The 18,389-nt window shown below is 40.2% G+C and overlaps 1 protein-coding gene across 2 annotated transcripts in view; it reads left to right on the top strand.

Annotated features, from left to right (window-relative positions):
- aqr (aquarius intron-binding spliceosomal factor) overlaps positions 1 to 17,904 on the top strand; it is a 47,141-nt gene extending 29,237 nt beyond the window's left edge. Inside the window, exons 28-36 of one of the 2 annotated variants that reach the window (XM_006798435.3) lie at positions 1,378 to 1,515; positions 1,615 to 1,686; positions 2,334 to 2,521; positions 3,624 to 3,795; positions 7,134 to 7,304; positions 12,012 to 12,097; positions 15,049 to 15,223; positions 16,451 to 16,561; positions 17,396 to 17,904. In XM_006798435.3, the coding sequence (XP_006798498.1) occupies positions 1,378 to 1,515; positions 1,615 to 1,686; positions 2,334 to 2,521; positions 3,624 to 3,795; positions 7,134 to 7,304; positions 12,012 to 12,097; positions 15,049 to 15,223; positions 16,451 to 16,561; positions 17,396 to 17,659 (1,377 nt within the window). In that variant the 3' untranslated portion in view covers positions 17,660 to 17,904. Of the gene's footprint in view, positions 1 to 1,377; positions 1,516 to 1,614; positions 1,687 to 2,333; positions 2,522 to 3,623; positions 3,796 to 7,133; positions 7,305 to 12,011; positions 12,098 to 15,048; positions 15,224 to 16,450; positions 16,562 to 17,392 lie in introns of both variants that reach the window. The other variant, XM_006798434.3, reaches the window with a different exon arrangement.
- Positions 17,905 to 18,389: the final 485 nt, after the last annotated feature.

Below are 18,389 nucleotides of genomic sequence, written 5' to 3'. Positions count from 1 at the left end.
CATGTGTCGTGACCTTGATTTATCTGGCTGGCCTCTGTATCACTGCATCACAGCACCTCCTCCCTCCTCCCTGAGCCTCACCCATGCTGCAGTGTAATCTGTACACCCATTAAGAAGTATTGCTCTGTGTGGTGCAGGGTAGCAGAAGCAACATTGTGCTGAATATGCTTATCTGTCTACCTTTTCAAATGTAAAAGCAGTTTTGAATAAGCTGTCAAAGGAATATCCTAAGAATGTATTGCTAGGCAAACAGAGAGAGAGAGAGGGAGACAGTGTGCCTCCTGCGTTCATGTATAGACATCTGCTGTTTGCTCCTCTGCAATTCCACCGTTTCATTCCACTTTTTAACTTATTTTTGGTTCCCCTTTCCTAGTTTTTTTTTAACTTATATAAATTCTAACCATCTTAATATCACTCCTCAACTCATTTGGTACCATGGGGTTTAAAAATAGACTTCATCAATATTCCATGTTTTGATTAGTTTAATATTAATGCTAAAATAGTAACACATTAAATATTTATACCATGGTGCTGTCCGAGTCTCCTCTCCTCCATCCCTACCCTCCAGAGCTAGTGTACCAACCTGAAAATAGCTTGCCTGTTTACCATTACTCCTCTTCTGTGCATCCCCCACAGCTTTCTGTAGTGTCATCATATCACCACCCTGAAATGAACTGATTTGTTTTTTGGGTTACAGAATCCTCCAAATTTTCCTTTACAGTGTAACCCATGTAAGAAAATCCCTGCTAAAGTGCTCCTCAAGCCACAGCTACTGAAAAACAAAATACACCCCACATTCTTCACAGGAGAGCCCTGCGGCTGGCTAGTCTCTATCACTGCATCATGGAAAAAGAGGACACTCACTTCTAATGAGAGAAGAAATCAGAGGGATTATGTTAATTATACATTTCATTAAAAAGTGGAGTACTGTAAGTTTCCAGTCATTTAGATGTCCATTATGACTTTGTTGAAGTTTAGAATTGTGGTTCATCTTCCGGGTGTCACTTTGAATTAGGCACTTCAGCAAAGAAAAGTAGAGTCAGTTGGAGAAATTCAAACACTTGGACGAAAGATAAGCCACTCGGTGTATCGTGATGTGTGCTGACTGGATTTCTGAATATTGAAATGTGCTTTTTTAAATTTAAGATTCTATTATGTTACAAGAGATTTTTATATTAGCCATCATCTGTCATACTAATTGTTCATTAAAGTCATCCCCCGCACTAGTATGAAAAAAACCTTTAAAAATGACTCAATACAGAATAAATGTCAGCAATTTTAATTCTTCGTGATAATATTTTACTTTTTAGTTCCCTATCAATCTGGTTTATAACATAGCTCTGTGACGTGAGTATCACTTTTCTTCTATCCTAAAAGGAATTCAGGGCCTTCGAGCTGCTAAGAAGTGGACTGGATCGCTCCAAATATCTGCTAGTGAAAGAAGCCAAAATCATTGCCATGACCTGCACACACGCTGCACTCAAACGTCACGACCTAGTGGAGCTGGGATTTAAGGTAGACTTAAAATACATTCCCAATAATCTGATTGTATTTTGTTTGGATGCAGTTAGTTCATTTATTGAAGTTACAGCAAGCTGTTCCTTTCTTTATTAGTATGACAACATCCTGATGGAAGAAGCTGCACAGATTCTGGAAATTGAGACTTTCATCCCTCTATTACTACAGGTAACCGAAATGCTAACTTGTTTTGACTGTTAATCTTGACTGAAAAATTATTCTCACAAAACCTGCCAGGATTTGTCATTGTGACTGGTTTGTGTAGTTTAATCTTTACATCAGTACCCTTTTCAAATTGACTTTCCCCATTAAGGTTTTCCTAATGGGCTCCATAAAAATGGTGTTGGTCTCTGGTAGCTATGACTAACATTCTGTGTTGTAACTTCTGTTTACGGAAAAGATTATTAGGCACACCAGCCTATCCAGCAACCTTGCCAGAACTCCTCATTATCTCTCCTCACCACTGTGCCAGTCAGAGCCTTTGGCCAGGATCATTGTCCTCCACTTCCCTTTTACTACCAGCTTTTCAAACACAACCAGTGATCACACTTTAAAACAATCTTAGACAATGGGTGGGACATTAGATCTTTGTGAGGTCCAGCTCCAAATAACATCACTGCATTTTACAGTATGACACATTATATGTTTGTGTTAGAGTAAGCATGCCAGATGATGATTTGGAAATTAAAATGTAAACCTAAATTAACTGTTGCACCTTCACTGATCACTGTATATTGTCACAGTATCTCAATTTTATTATTATTATTATTATTTTTTTTTTACTGCTTGATCATCTTATGTTCCTCTATGTGCAGAACCCAGAGGATGGCTACAGCAGGCTAAAGCGCTGGATCATGATTGGCGACCACCACCAGTTGCCCCCAGTCATCAAGAACATGGCTTTCCAGAAGTACTCCAACATGGAGCAGTCTCTCTTCACCCGATTTGTGCGCCTAGGTGTGCCCACAATAGACTTGGATGCACAGGGCCGTGCACGTGCAAGGTGGGTCACCAAGCAAAATACAATCTCACTACCCACAGGGGCTCACAAGGATAAAAAAAAAAAAAACGTAATGTTTAAATGTAATTCGGAAACAGTTCTTTAAACATAATTGAATAGTAATTTAATAGTAATTATTCTTTCTATATACCTTTATGCTTTACAGTGCTATATTTTATGGATGCAAGTCAGTGGTCTTAACCTTGATTCAAAAAACTCAAACTTATTAACTTATTGCTTCAGAATGTTCAAGTTTGCATTAAACCTGAGCAGCTAAATCTAAGTAAGGCAGTCTAAGCAATGACCATGAGACCTCTTACTGTTGTTGCTAAAAAAAACCTTTCAGACTGGCCACAGCGACAGCGAAATGTCCAAATCATTAGCAAACAGTTAAAAATAAATCCGTTCATTTTAGTATATTTAGTTATTGAGCCTTCGTCAAAAGAAATGTTTTTGCTTGGTAATGGAGCAAACATTTGTGTAGTAATGCCGGGCAAGCAGGATGGTCAGGCAGACTCTGTTTAAACAGAGTTGGGAAATGATACCTTTACTGGATTTACTGAGAAGAGCCCATCTGTTCTCTGACTGCAGACTGCAGAGCATAGCAACATAATCAGAATAACACCTGTTATCATGGTAACATGCACAAAAATGACAACACCAATGAAGAAAGATCAAATGCCTGAAATCTGGCGTTTTGTGCATCAGTTGTCTAAACATAGTATGAAGCAAGAAGAAGAAAAATCCTCTTGTTCTCTTTTGACATGAGAAAAAAAGTCCAGTCCAGATATTTGGGATGTTAGTTCACAGGACATAGCTCAGCCCAAGATGTGCTGCATTGTTTAAATAACTGAGGAAGGTTATTTCTAACCCCCAGAAATTGAATTGGAATGGAGAAATTGCAACATTTTTCTTTATTTACTGTAAAATTGATCTTGCATTTCAGTTTTAGTTGCATTAAACACAATAAATATATCTGCCTTGCCTTAAGCTGTGGGAACCCTGATTGTGCTGATTGATTAAAATTTCCAGTGGTCCTGTCAGGGAAACTGTATTACAGTAACACAGATGTGACCTAATGCGTGTTTGTGTTGCTATCTCACAGCCTGTGCAATTTGTACAACTGGCGCTACAAACACCTGGGGAACCTGCCTCACGTTCAGCAACTTCCCGAGTTTCAGGTGCCCAACCCTGGCCTGACGTTTGATTTCCAGCTAATTAACGTGGAAGACTTCAATGGGGTGGGAGAATCTGAGCCCAACCCCTACTTTTATCAGGTTAGTAGATCACACGAATGAACACACTTGATGTAATCCTTGCACATCCTTGTATGCCATTTGTCCAACATATTGCCAATATCTTAATACTAACTTTAAAAATGTAAAAACAACAAAGTATGAGCTACTTCAGTTGAAATAACTGAATACAAACAGAACACCATTATTATTTTGTGTATATATGTAGCACAGGTACAGAAATTGTTTGAATAGCTGAAATGGTTCATGTTACACAAGCTGTGGAACTACACTCCTTTACAAATAAACACGTTCACACTTCCAGCAGGAAACAGAAGCATATTCTCTCTAGCCCCCATTTCCTCTAAATTGGTTGTTGTACAGCAGTTCATTCATTTTTAAATTTCACTGGTTCAGCTACCAGTCCATATAATATATTCATCACTCTGCTTAGTGTGCAGCTAGCATTGGCTGCCCAGCACAGACCAGGCGGTTTGTCCTTCACACCGGAAGACGGACTGTGTTTCATCCTGACATTGCTGAGGCACAAAGACTGTGTCTGGGCACAGGGCAGGGTTGATAGGGGTGTTTACTTTTGCAGTGCACCAGCCCAAGAAGATCACATATTAGTGTTAAGTAAAAAAACAAAAAATAAATTACATTTCTCCAAGAAGAGAAATAAAATTAGTATAGCTTATAGAAATGTAAGATACTGTAAATAAAACATCCCCTGATACTTAAAAGAGTTTGTAGTAATCAGAGCCGACAGCACTGGATTTCAGATAAGGTATCCTGTGTAATGATTGAAATATCAAATTGAAGCTTTCAATTTAGAACCTGCATACCCATTAAGTGGATCATATTGCTTCATGAATCTTGCAACTACATTCACGCTGTGCACACTCAAGTCCCTAAAGCTTCTTATTGTTCTTAATTCAGCACCATGTGTGCTTCTCGCGGTACCAGGTCACATGAACCTCAACTCTATTTGCCAGTTGCCATTTTGAGTCTCCTCAAGGGAATCTCCTCAATATCACTCGTTATGCTTGACAAGCACACACACAGATGCACTTTCCTGGAAACCAAAGGGGATAAATTTGACACTAGAGGAGCAATTGTATCCAGTGTACACTGAATACATGTCGCTGCTGAACAAACACTGCCACAACCACTGCTTTGTGGTTGCACATGAACTGTGCAGAACCCATACACAAATACTGTGTGCACAAAATATAGTGCAAAGGGTCTTTTTCCCGTGCTTTGCCTCATTTGCTAAAGCTCTTTCCCTATTGAGTCTCAGCCAACTGATAGTACTTCACTGTTGTCAAATGGCTCATGAAGAGTAAGATGCCTATCTAAATCCACATCTTCTGTTTGGAAATTGCCCCCCTCAGCCACTAGGCTTGTTAGTTATAGACATTTCTGCTTTACAAGCTACATTTTAAATTGCATAAGAGCAACCTGCATGGTGGAGTTTACTTACAGGTAGCCTGAATTTATGCCTCTCGATATCAATAATGTTCTTGTATCTACTCTAAAGTGTATCTGTATGTAACCCTCTCTCCTCAGTGCATGTTTGATCATTCTATCCTATCTAGTCCTTTTGCAGTCACGAACCACTGGCTCAAACTTCAATGGCTTAGGTCTGACCTTGTAATAGTTGCCAGCTTCTTTTGGGGTTTAGGCTCTAGATCTGATGTATGTTAGACATGCAAATGAAAGACAGAAATCTGGAAGCGTCACAGATTTTTACTTGGATGTCTATTTAATTGTGTGTGTGTATGAGATATGCATTTTTGGCTTTTGCTACATGATTGTGGTTTTGTAGATGATCTGTAAATGCAGAGGATTAGAAGTAACTTTGCTGGAGAAGTAAGTTGCGATTTTTAAATATCTGTGCCATTTGTAGGCAGGTAATAAGGGACTAAGAACAAAGGATGTCATTGTTCTTGATGTGCTGACTCTAGTGCAGCTAGCTCAGGAACTGTTGATGAAGCTGCATACATTATTATCAAAGATGCGAGGCAGCAGTCCGCATTTAATTGAAACTGAATGAATAATACATGGCGCTGCCTTTATTTCTTTTCTTTTTTGGGTTTTATTTGAAGGACAGAATGTAGCCTTGGAACCAGGGTGCACAAGCTCGGGAATTTGTTGATTGTTAATTTGGTGAATAACGTTTTACATGTATTCACATTGGGAGAAAAACTTTGATGTAGTTCTAGGTCCTTTGTAATTGGAAATGAAAGAGAAATCATTATAATCATTATATCAGATAGGTGTAGGTAGTAACATTGTAGCCATTGTCAGTGTGGTTATTTGAATGTGTGTTTCTATCTATCAAGCACAGAGAGCTCCTGTGTTGTGCATAGTGACAAAAAAGAGAAAAAACACATGTTGGTGAGCATTTTAAATGTACGTTAGGTAACCTTTTTCAGCGGTTAAATGCTTTTCATTGCCAGTTTCTGAGTGATTGCAACATAAAAAGAGACTGTCCCTGACTCTCTTAGTTGCCTCAGATTGACTGGGGACTAATGTCTGTGTAAACGATGGGGTTGTGATTTTCCATGAAAATTCCAGAAATCTGATGTTTACACTTGCTTCCGATCACTTCAGTGCCTCTCGTCTGCTCACAGTGTAAACAGAGAGCTTCAATAGTGAGTGGTAGCTTAGAAATGGACTCCAATATCAACAAACAAGTTGGCTAATTATTCTAAATTACTTAAGCTGCCAATTTTCTTTTAGCTAAACTTCACCATATTTGTGCAACATAGCAAATTTGCAGCCAAACACTAGCTTGTTAAATGTATCTTGCCTGCTTCACTATGTTATATATACTTCAATATGTATGAATAACATTCCCTTCTATGATGAACAAGCAGTAGGCCAATTCACTGTAACTTAGTTACACAACATGTTTCTGGTGCTGACGGCTGTTTCCTGTCAAAGTAAAATTTGTTGTCATTATACTAATACCCAGCTTATATACTGGTCTCATAACTGATGTGTAAAACACATGATGCACAGCAGTATACAACAGTGCAGGACAGGCTTATTTATGTATCATCACTTTTTTTGGCTGATGCAAGCAAATGGTGTGCAGGCATGTGTTGTGTGTGACCAAGAGGCTGCAATTTACTCAGTAGTCCCTGGTGTCATTATAAAATATGGTGGTCTGAGGTTATCAAAACCTCCTTTAACATGGAATTCATTAGGGACTGAGTTTCTTTTGGAGCCAGCTATAAGTGGCAGTTTGAGGGAATATGCATATGTGCCACTTTAGCACAAGTTTCATTTTTCAGAGGTTGGGCAGCAATGGTTGTTTATTTCAGCAATATAATGTTATTCTGACCAAGCTTTCTCTCTTTCTGTGTGTGAAGAACCTGGCAGAGGCAGAGTATTCTGTGGCTCTATACATGTACATGCGTCTGTTGGGCTACCCAGCTGAGCGCATCAGCATCCTCACCACCTACAATGGACAAAAACACCTGATCAGAGATGTCATCAACCAACGCTGTGCTGGAAATCCAGTGTTTGGTCAGCCCCACAAGGTAAGCACCATTTGAAACAAACCAATTAAGAAGCAGCAGTGTTTTATGTGTCATGTTATCAAAGCACAAGCAAGAGGTGATTAAATAAACACACTCCATTATTGGACAAGTTTTGTAGCAAGTACTGGGTTTTGCGAGTATTCAGTCAAACTTGATTATAAATGAATGATCACACACTTGAGGGTGATACATTAATCCCCTCTTGTGTCAAAGGAATCCATTTTTCAGTCAGACATGTTTTCACCACCTATATATGCGTAGGGCTACGACTAGCGTGTTGGAAACGCGTATCACACATGACATGGATAGTTTCTTCACACCTCCAGATGCCAGCTGCAGTTATTGCACCAACCTCTTATCCTCCATTGCACTGGGAAAGATATTCACAGCTCTCCAAGCATCTTGGAGGGATTTCCTTAGACAATACAGTTTACACATTAACATTAATGTGTAAACTGTATTGTTTGTCTGTTCATTTTAAGAAGAGTTTTATATTTGAACTGGAGTTTATCCATGTATAACTTAAAATACTATTTGAATTTTAGTGAATCTCAGTTTTTCACAGACAGTGGTAACAGGTAAAGCAAATTAGAGGTGTGCAAGTATTTGCAACATTTGTTTGACTGACTGTGAATACAGGGAGAGTCTGTTCATCCCTGAGGAATACAGTTAGGTTGTTTTTTCTTGCCTATATTATTCCCCCGAACTTCTCATCTCTCCTCTTTTCCTTTCTTTACAATGTGTTAAGTCAGCAACCCGCCGGCACAGTTTCCCATCCACTTTCTGTTTGTACTGCTAAATGCTTTTACTCACTAGCCTCAGGTTATGCTTTCCTCGCTCTTTATTTTTTCCCCCTACACACATTGTCTCACCTTTCTTCGGTCTCTGTTCTTTTAGGGTTTTCACACACTTAACAATGTCACAGACTCTTTCAGCATTCCAGTAAGAGTGCAGTGAAAATGGCATATCAACAGTTATATGGAGCATTGTTATGTCAGGTAGCATAGGGTCAGCAGCAGCACGCCTTCAGTAATATTGCGATCGGTTTAGTTTAGTTGTGCATATTTTTTGGTATTTCTTTAACAGCAGGAGTGTTAAAGTGAGGTGGCTCTCAGAGCAATAATTCAGGTATATTCTCTATTTTAGAAGACATGTATTTTTATTTCCCACAAATGCCCAGAAAATGTAAATAGTATGTAACTTGAATCTTTTTGTTTATCACACAGTTTTTGTAACGTTTACTGTCTAGATATTACTCATCTGTTCCTGCTGAGTACATAAAAAGTGAATCAAAAATATACATCGGCCGTTTTTGTCCAAAAGCAGGCAGACAGGAAGCAGGTTCTTCCAAGTATGATCGCAATTTGGAGGTTAGAATAGTGGTTTGTTATAGCGTCCACTGTGATTCAGTCTTTACTCATTCCATACTGTTGTGTCTGTATTTTTTGCTGTGCAACCCTACCTTGTTGTTTTGTTTTGAAGTACATTCCCTGCACTGACAGCTAGCCAGAGATTTTGCTTACCCATGTGAAATGTCCTGCAATGTCAAGACATAAAGCATCATTCATTGTGCTCATGGCCTTAGTCAGTATGCATGCCTAGTAATAAAGTGACAGGAGTGACAGGTTGTTAGATTTGCTGAGATGAAAGATGGCCAGAGACAGAGAGGGATGAAATAGAAAGAGGGGCTCTTGTGGGGAAAAATGCTGAGCAGCTGAAAGGTCATGGCGCTGAGCACTGTGTCCACAGTGTGTCTGACAGTGTGTCACAAAGGGTAAAACGGCGCAAATGTCAACATCCAGCTTACTTTATTGTTATAACTTTAATTAGAAAGAAAAGCAGAGGAAGGCCAGTTAGCACAAGTCACAGTGCCAGCGTCAAACATGCTTGCTCAAGGTTTTTACCAAATCCCAAACAACAGTTTGCGTAAATACAGCATGTGCGCAAATACTTTTTATTTATTTTCCTGAGTTTTACAGAAAATATCCATTTGGTTCTCTTTTCTTTGATGAAGAAGTGCTGGAAGTCTGACTGTTAGAGTTTGACTATTTAGTTAGTAAGAAGATACATCAACCGGGTCAAGAAGAGATGAATGCAGAGTGACAAAGTACCTATTTAAGGTTTCAGTCCTTATTCTGAATGACCCTCTGCAGTTGTAGAACTCTTCTCCTTGACCAAAAACACACAGCTTTCATATACTGAGAGCAACAGTACTAGCCTCTTTGACAACATGAAATGTGTAGAAAAGGTGTCTTAACATTTCCTAGCGTCATATTTTTTGTTGGGGTTTTTTCTTAGACAGGTCTGAAATCCTGAGACGCATGTAGACTTGAACACACAAGCAATACAAAGCTGTTAACTCTGGCGTCCCTGCCATTCCTCTTGTGAAAAATTGAATAATCCAGAGGTCTGACTTGTGCACATTCCCAGCAGTAATTACCATAAGTAAGACAGAGAAAATAAGATGGGAGAGATCAGTGGTTGATCATCATCTAATAGTGTGCTATTGTCTCCATAAGAAGAAGGCATGTTGGAAGAAAACATTTGGCAGTGCAATAGCTGTTTGTGTATCTCACAGTGTATTCGCTGTGTGTATTTCCTTATGTCCTCGGACATGCATGTGCTACAATGACACGACCTCTGTAATTCTCTCCCTGGAAGATTTCTCATAAATAACTAAACACCATGCAGAATGCTATACCTCGGGGAGAATGTCGACCCGGGCTTTGTTATCACTTTCTGTAGGCTAAGAATAACTCCCTCTCTAAAGAACCACATTTGCTGCAAACCAAGATTCACCGTTTCTCATGTGTCAGTACGTGCATGCATACCATGGATGTGTAATTTGAGCATACGGCCAACGATATCTCCTGCTATTGTAAAAGCAACATATTGTTGCCTCTGGCCTTGCACCTGTTCTACATAGCAACAGGGAGACGTAAATAAATACCTCATTAGTCCCATCGCTCTCGATTTTACACATTAACACACACACACACACACACACACACACACACACACACACACACACACACACACACACACACACACACACACACACACAGTCTCCCCACATTCCCTTCCTCTTATCCAAAAGGAGTTTTGGAGAGGTTCACTGAGGGTTGAATTTAATAATAGGTGGTAACCACAACCACAGGATGATTTATTTAGCAAGGGTAGTTACTGAATGCTGTAGTTCTGGGCCTGTATGGCTCCTCAATGGAATCTGATGTCCTATTGATCCATTTTAAAAAGTGAAACTATAAAGGACAGGCCAACCTCTTTCTGCCTGGCTATGAGTTTTTTGGGGTTTTTTTTAGCATGTGTCGTATGTAACTATACAGAAGCATTTTTGTACAGTACTTTAAAAAAAGGGACTTAATAACTTGGCTTTTAAACTCAATTTTTATTTGGTTCTGTTACCATTTGCAAGATAGGGGACACTCCAGCTCTGATGTGTTTTTCCTTGATCATTCTAATACTGTGCTATCAGATTTAAATCGGTTATTGATTTAACAATTATTTATATAGATAGATGGATGGATGTATATATGTGTATATACACAATGGGGATGGAAGGAATAATTTCTACCCAAGGCATAATCACTCAGTTATTAGTAGTTGATTAAAATAATTTAGCTCTGTTATTATAATTCTACTTAATATTTTTCCGGAATAATCTTTAAACATTGCAGCTTTTTTCCAAGCATTAACCAGTAACATCTCCATGTAGCTTCTAACCAAAAACAACAGGAGCACCCAGCTATCACACTATTTGCATTAACATAAACTTTTCAGTCTATAGTTACACACATGCTGTTTACACAGTGTAGACACTGTGTAATGTGATTTTGGACTCAGATTTACATCCCTAAGATATTTCTAGTCCAACTCGGAAACACCACTAAAAATAAACACAGAGTGAAGGCTATATGATCATGAAAGAGCTTGTGAAGTTGGAGCATATTCCATGTATACACTCTCCAACACTGTCAAGGCTGTGCACACTCAGTGTAGGTAGCACAGTATGAAAGTTTTCACATTTTTGCATCTCATCAAGACCAGTCCTTGTATCGAGTTTGAAGTGCACATGCTTTATGATAGCTTTATTACATAAAGTAACATGACTGACAAAGTCAAAACACAGCACAGTTCTTTATGTAGTTGAATAAGTACACTTCTCAGCAAGACAGGATTACTGGGGTATAAAAGCAAATTGGCTGACACGGGTTCCCTTTTGCTTAGAAAAAAAAATTCCACAGAGAAAGCCACTTCTACATTTTCTGTCTCCTTGAAATAATCTCTGATGCAGTCAAGTAGTTCCCCCTCCTCCTCCCAAGTGGCCCTGATTCCCAGGAGACCAGGTAAGAAGCTGCTGGTGGCAAATGCCCTTTAAGCCGTATTAACCCTGCTGGCTGCCCGTGTGGCCCACAGCGATAACGGCAGCAACAAGAAAGTACCTTGCCATCTCTTAACGTTCACCCTCAAAAAAAAAAAGAAAAGGCAAAGAAAAAGAATTTAAGACGGAAAGCAGTCTCGCTCATGTTTTTAAACATTTCAGCTAAATCCCTCCACCTACCTAAAATGCAAACACTCATTTACTTTGCAAAGCGTATCCGCTGCCGGAGCTTAGTTAGCATATCTTTGATATTTATGTGCATTTGTGTGTCGTGTTGTTGAATAATAAATATGTTTGTGTCTGTACAGATTACGACAGTGGACAGGTTCCAGGGTCAGCAGAACAACTACATCATCCTCTCCCTGGTCCGCACCAAAGCTGTGGGACACCTGAGGTAATTACTTCTTTGCATGCCAAGCAGGAAAAAAAGTATCTGATCCAAAATAGCCTTCAGCTCTCAGCAGCTATTCTTCTTTAAAATACTTGTGTAATATGAAATACACCTAAGATAAACATCCTCCAGGGAAATAACACTGCAGAAAAGCTGGCACTTAATTCTCGTGAGACAGCTGCTCTCAGGAGGCTTTCTCTTTTTGTCATGTGTAACTACTGAATAAAGTTTGCTGAAGGAAATAACAGTGTTGCAGTTTTGAGGTAAGTATGAGCTTAATTATGATGCAAGAAGGATAAAGGTGCTTAAGGACACATCTATGGAGCTGACTGTAGTTTTTGTTCCAATTAAGAGAAATAATTGTGCTCTGATGATTTGGTTGACAATAACTAACAAAGAGCTCAGTTCTGATCAAAGGCTGTAAAGCAGTCAGTATTGATGGATAATCACTGCTCTGTTACACGCCCCTTCATGGCATCTTCTTTCATTGGCAGCTTTGTTTTGTTTTCTCTCTGCTTTCTGTTCATTTGGCTATGGCCTCTTTGCCCCATGTCACTGAATTAATTTGTAGTCAAATGATCTTTCACTTCTCTGCTGCTGTGAGATTCCAACAACCAAGGGTTTTATACCAGGCATATGATCCACAGCACTTCTACTTGACATGCCGGCTGCTGGCTGTGATGTACAGTAGCTGCTGTTGCAGTTGCACTGCTCACAGCTTTATCAGAGAATTGGACAGTCTGCAAATTGGAACCAGAGTGCAAATTATAAGCCATTCCCTTTGTAGCTCTGTCCACCCCACCCATCACCGTGGCCATTTAGCTAGCACAGAAAACACTTAAAAACTCTATTTTGTTCTTCCTTCATCTCACAGATGGAGCGATTAATTGATGTAGCTGAAAATGAGAAACTGCAGCTGACTACAGAGAGGGGTACTTTATCTTGCTGGCAGTGCCTGCTCTCCTCTCTGTATCATTCATTTGATCTTGTCTTTGACTCGATATTACATCCCACCTTTTACACATTCTCAGTGTAGCAGTTTTTCAGTGCAGGGAGCGTACAATAGTTTAGAGCTTCTATTCTCCTTGAATAAGACTTTTGATAACACTGAGCTTTAAGGCCCTGAAAACCAAGCTGTCAATCACTGATAATGTTTGTGGTTATTTCATATAAGAATGTTTGAATCGACCTTTTTGTGATTATTCTGTCAGGCTGCATCAAATTTCAGATTTGCTTTTTTAATTGTTAATATTTATTGTTAACTGTGAGGGACTTGAATAAGAAATCAACCACCATGAGTCAGTCAGAATAAACCATTAATGTAAAATATAACAGAAAATGTCTAGTTAAGTCTGTTGTTATAGTTTTTCATAATGGTCATTCATATGTTGGCATCCCTGACAGCTTGTGAATGGTCAGCTAAGTGGTTGAGAGAGCAGTGCTTCATGGGAGCCCCTAGTGCTGTTCATTGTGTTTTTCTTATAATGGGATCACTGCGGTGTACCACTGGCTTTTACCTCGCAATCCTCCTCCCCCTCTCTCTCCCTGCCCCTCTCCTCATGGCAATCCGCAGCCGTGACAACCACAGGGGATGCAGCTGACCATATGATGAGCTGACCCTCGCTTTGACAGGGGAAGCATTCCCGTGATACACACGGGCACGCTCACATGCAGGAGCACACACTTTGACAGGGAGGCACAAATTCAGAGATGCTCTGACATGCACGAACACACATGTGGGAACACACACCGTCCACTTTGCCCTGTCATGTCACAGCACAGTCCAGGTGGGCGTCTCTCAGTAGTGCCATGTCCACAGGCTATCGTGCTTCATGATTGGTTCATCTGCTCCACATGTCTGTGCTCATTGGTCTAGGCAGCGGTAGTTTGTCTCTGTGGAAATGTTTCATTTTGTACCGTGCCCCCATTTTTGCCTGAAATGTGCAGTAATTTTCACATTAATCTATAGGCTGCTCACGTTTACTCACTCGTACCCTGCACAATGGCTCCCATAAGCCTTTTTGTCATATTCACAGAACTCATCATGCATATTGCAAAGATTAATCCTCTTAATCTCATGAAGTGCTCAGGTGGACTCCACATTTCATATTTTTGGCTATACTTAAGAGTAGGCGATATACAAAAACATGGCTGTGTGTCTTATTCGTCAGCATCAAAATAAAGACTTTTGCCAGAGATGTTTGAGTAAAAACAGCTTCTTTCTCAAATGCTTTCACCAATGTTTAATCTCACACCACAGACTTACAGGTCAGTTAAATGGTTACATGTTTTCTTTATAAGCAAATTTAACTGTGCAGATAACTGAGACAATATAAGGATTCAATAGGTTCAAAGGGAACACCCTTGTAAATGTCTCATTCTGTGGTGTTTACAGTTGTCCAAATCTTTCCCTCTCCTCATGTATGTGTGTTTTGTGTAGAATGCTAATGTACAGTATAGTGGGATGTGTACTACAAGCAGTGTTTTTGCAGGGGAGCAAAGAGACAAGTATTTTGGCTAGTACAGCAAGCCAGAGAAAGCTCAGAGAAACGACTGCCTCTGTCCTTAATCTCTTAATACTACTTGATGGCATACAAAAGTAACCTATTCCACCTACCCTTTCCCGTGCTCTCCTACCTCTCTGACTCCTTGCCTGCAGTGCTTATCCATGCCCTTTGTCTTCCATTTCTGTATTTCTCTCTTATCCTCAGTATTTTTCCCACTTAAGTAGTGCTGCTTATCCTTCACTAAACCTCTTTCCTCGTACACTACGCTGCCTTTTCTTCTCTTCCCCTTCAACCATTACTCTGTTCTTTCACTGTGATCTCTTCACTTCAGTTTTTGTTTTTGCCCCTATGCAGGATCTCTTTTCCTTTTTACAGTTTCACACATTTTACCACCACCCCTTCACGTCTTTTCCCCTCAAGTCAATCCTTTTTTCTGTCTCTCCACAGGGATGTGAGGCGTCTGGTGGTAGCCATGTCAAGAGCCAGACTGGGCCTGTACATCTTTGCCCGAGTGTCACTGTTTCAGAACTGCTTCGAATTGACTCCTGCCTTCAACCAGCTCACTGCCAGACCACTGCAGCTACACATTAGACCACACGAGTACTACAACCAGGAACAGCCTGTAAGCAGTCATACCCATGCTCATGCTGATCTCATAAAACCTACCATATTAGATCTGCCCCATTATGAGATATTCAAGCGGGAGATATGCTGATAAGAACTGAGCTTCTTTCCCACGGTTCAGGCCAGCGCCCATTTCCATAAAATTCGTGCCGTCTTCACCATCCCACCACGTCATTGCTGCTACAGCCCACTGGCTCGGTCTAATCCCCCCTTTTTATATTCTGAGTGGAATCTTCATTCCACTCAGAATATTGGTCCTCACTGGTCCCACTTCTTACTGCAGCTTTACCCAGTCTGGTAAGAGCATTCTGCAGACCAGCTGCAAAGATGAGAAACACAGTTATGGCTATAATTAACCCCAAAGGTCAGAAGACAAAACCACCGACTGACCAACATGAAACGACCATTGTCTGGTCACAGTGTCTCACTGACAGGCATGTTTGGCAACAGTGATGTCTAAAATACCCAATAGCCTCTCTGACACTGGAGTGTTCATCCCCATGGGGGACAGTTCTTTCGGGCACACACATGTGGCCCCTGCTTAGCCCATCTATCTAGAGTCAGTAAACCCCCGCTGCTTACACGCACATGCAGATTAAAAGTCAGACTTTGTCTAGCAACACTCAACTGGAAGTGTCACGGGCTATTTAACGGTGCTAACTCCAAAGCTGCTATAAAAAAACAAAGCTGCCTAAAGCTTCATATGGAAACATTCATATTCGATCTATAATCATATGCAGTTATCATATTCTCTCCCCCCCAGTGTTTTTAATGAAGGTTTTACTGCAGTGAAAGCACACAAAGTTAAACTGTGGAGTTGTATACTTTGACATGATGCCCCCAGGGCCTCTGTGGGCATCTCCCCTGTATTTAAGAGGCATCCACCAAGCAGATTGAATATTCTGCTTGCCTCAGTCTTCAGTTTAGCCTGCAAGACTCTGTCTGCATACTAATATTATCAAATTAAAAACTCTGCATCCCTGACTTCTTTGGTAATACATGAGCAGTGATCACTGGAGAGGGAAATTTGTTTGAAATAACCAGCGGGTAGCAGTGGGCTGCTGAATTGTAATTTCCCTGCACATTTTACCTCAGATCAATACTTAACCAAGTCCGTGTGCCTGAAAGAGTGATCCCTAGCAAGACCGATAAAAGTTCTTCATTATAATTCCTCTCTAATCGCATCCTGGGCTGAAATCAAACTTCTTGTGTTTCTACCTTTCAGCGAGATACTTCTGGACAGCCCGACCAAATTGTGAAGAACATGCCGGAAATGGCCAACCTGGTGTATAATATGTACATGCACATGATCCAGACCTCCCAGCAGTACAGACAGGTAAAAACCACAAAGTGGACTGTGTGAAAGGAGCCATATAAGTCAACCAGCAGCACACCTACTATGTTTATGATACTGCGATATCATAAAAGTTTCTTCTGCGATACACCTGAGGCAGTTTAAAAACTGGCAACCATCCTGCGTTGACACGCTTACAGATGTCATCAACTTTCCTGGCAGCTGTCAGCGCCTGTCCCCAGCTGCCATTTTTGTATTTTTAATCTTTAACTTTTAATGGAGTACAGTAAATAGGTCAGATGTAAGAAATGTAGAGAAGGAACGGGCTACACAGAAAAATGTAGTTTTTCAACATACATTTATCATCATTTATAGAGAAATAATAGTAGATACTAAAAACGTGTACTTAAAAGGAAGAGACATTTTATTATAAAGCTATCTCTATTAAAATACCCTCAACAAAGAATATGTTCCTGTAGATACACCGATATTTCAAACACTTATTCACTACGCTGTTACGAACACCTAAATCCAACTAATGCATTTTGAGTGCTGCAGTAAATCCATAAAGATAGTGATGTTTATTTTTTCCTTCATATGCGTAGACGTGTGTAATGTAATAGACATTTTAGAGGCCGCTGTTCATAGTGGTGTTCAGTGGCATTGTGGTAGACTGACAGGCTCTGCAAAAAGAACTTAAAGAAAATTGCAAAGGATGGACTCCTTGCAGGGTTTTTGTATAAGATTACATCAGTTTTGGCCGTGTGCTCTTTATAATCAGTTAGCTGAGTATATTTGACAATATAATGCCAAAAAAAGTGGAAATATTTTCCTTTGCGTTTTGAACATTTCCCTTTTCTTTTGGCTTCTCAGCAGCAACAGCAAGAACTGGCTCTGCCTCCAAAACAGACCCAAAAAGATGCTGGCGCTTTGTCGACCACTGCTACATCTAAGGAGCCACAGGAGGAAACCCCCATGGAGCAGGAAAACCCAGAAGGAACGGCGAGCACAGAGCCAAACTCGGAGGACGCCAGCGAGAAGGAAGGAAACAAGGATACTGACGGCCATGCTAAGATGCCAGAGCATCCTGGTAGAGACAGCGACAGCGATGGAGAGAGCGCAGATGAGCAAGAACAGTAGAACATCCTGACATGGGACTACCATAGAGGGACCAAGTGGATCCCCTGAAGAAAAATGTAGTGCTTAGTCACCTATTTTAAATCTGTTTTCTACTGAGAGAAGATCATTGTGATGTTTTGTTATTTTTTCTAAAACATTTGATTTTTGTTACTATCAGTACTTTATTAAAAAAAAAAAACTATTCAGACTGTGGCATCATCATTATACTAATACCATTCTATGAGTGTCCCACACACAACCAACACATACAGCTCTGTGCTAAAGTATTAATCCACTCCTCATTTCTTTATATGTTGCTAAACGAAATGTGACGTAAGTGCAGTGATTTGTTAGAATGTGCAAACATTTATATAAATACAGTATATGAGGCAAAAAAATTTGGTAAGACCACCTCTATTCTTTAAACAGCTTGAACTCACTTGTAATTTTCTTAAGTCATCTCCGGGCTTCTTGAAGGACATTCAAAGCTCTTCTTTGGATGTTGGCTGCCTTTTGTTCCATATCTGTCAAGATAATCCGGGCTCTCGGGGATGGGTCAGTCCAAGACTGATAGTCAAAGGAGCTTGCAAAGAAAAGCGTCTGGACTTCTTTAAGTTGCTTGAAGACGTTTCACCTCTCATCCCAGAAGCTTCTTCAGTTCTAAGGTCAAATGGTGGAGAGTCCCAGATATAAACCTAGTGGGAGTATCCCCCCACAGAGGGACAAAAGGACCCCCTGATGATCCTCTAAT

This window comes from Neolamprologus brichardi, chromosome 19, assembly GCF_056152115.1.
Source record: "Neolamprologus brichardi isolate AB-2024 chromosome 19, ASM5615211v1, whole genome shotgun sequence".
Classification (NCBI taxonomy): domain Eukaryota; kingdom Metazoa; phylum Chordata; class Actinopteri; order Cichliformes; family Cichlidae; genus Neolamprologus; species Neolamprologus brichardi.
The sequence above is the reverse complement of the archived record's forward strand: the minus strand, read 5'-3'. Positions and strand labels throughout refer to the sequence as shown.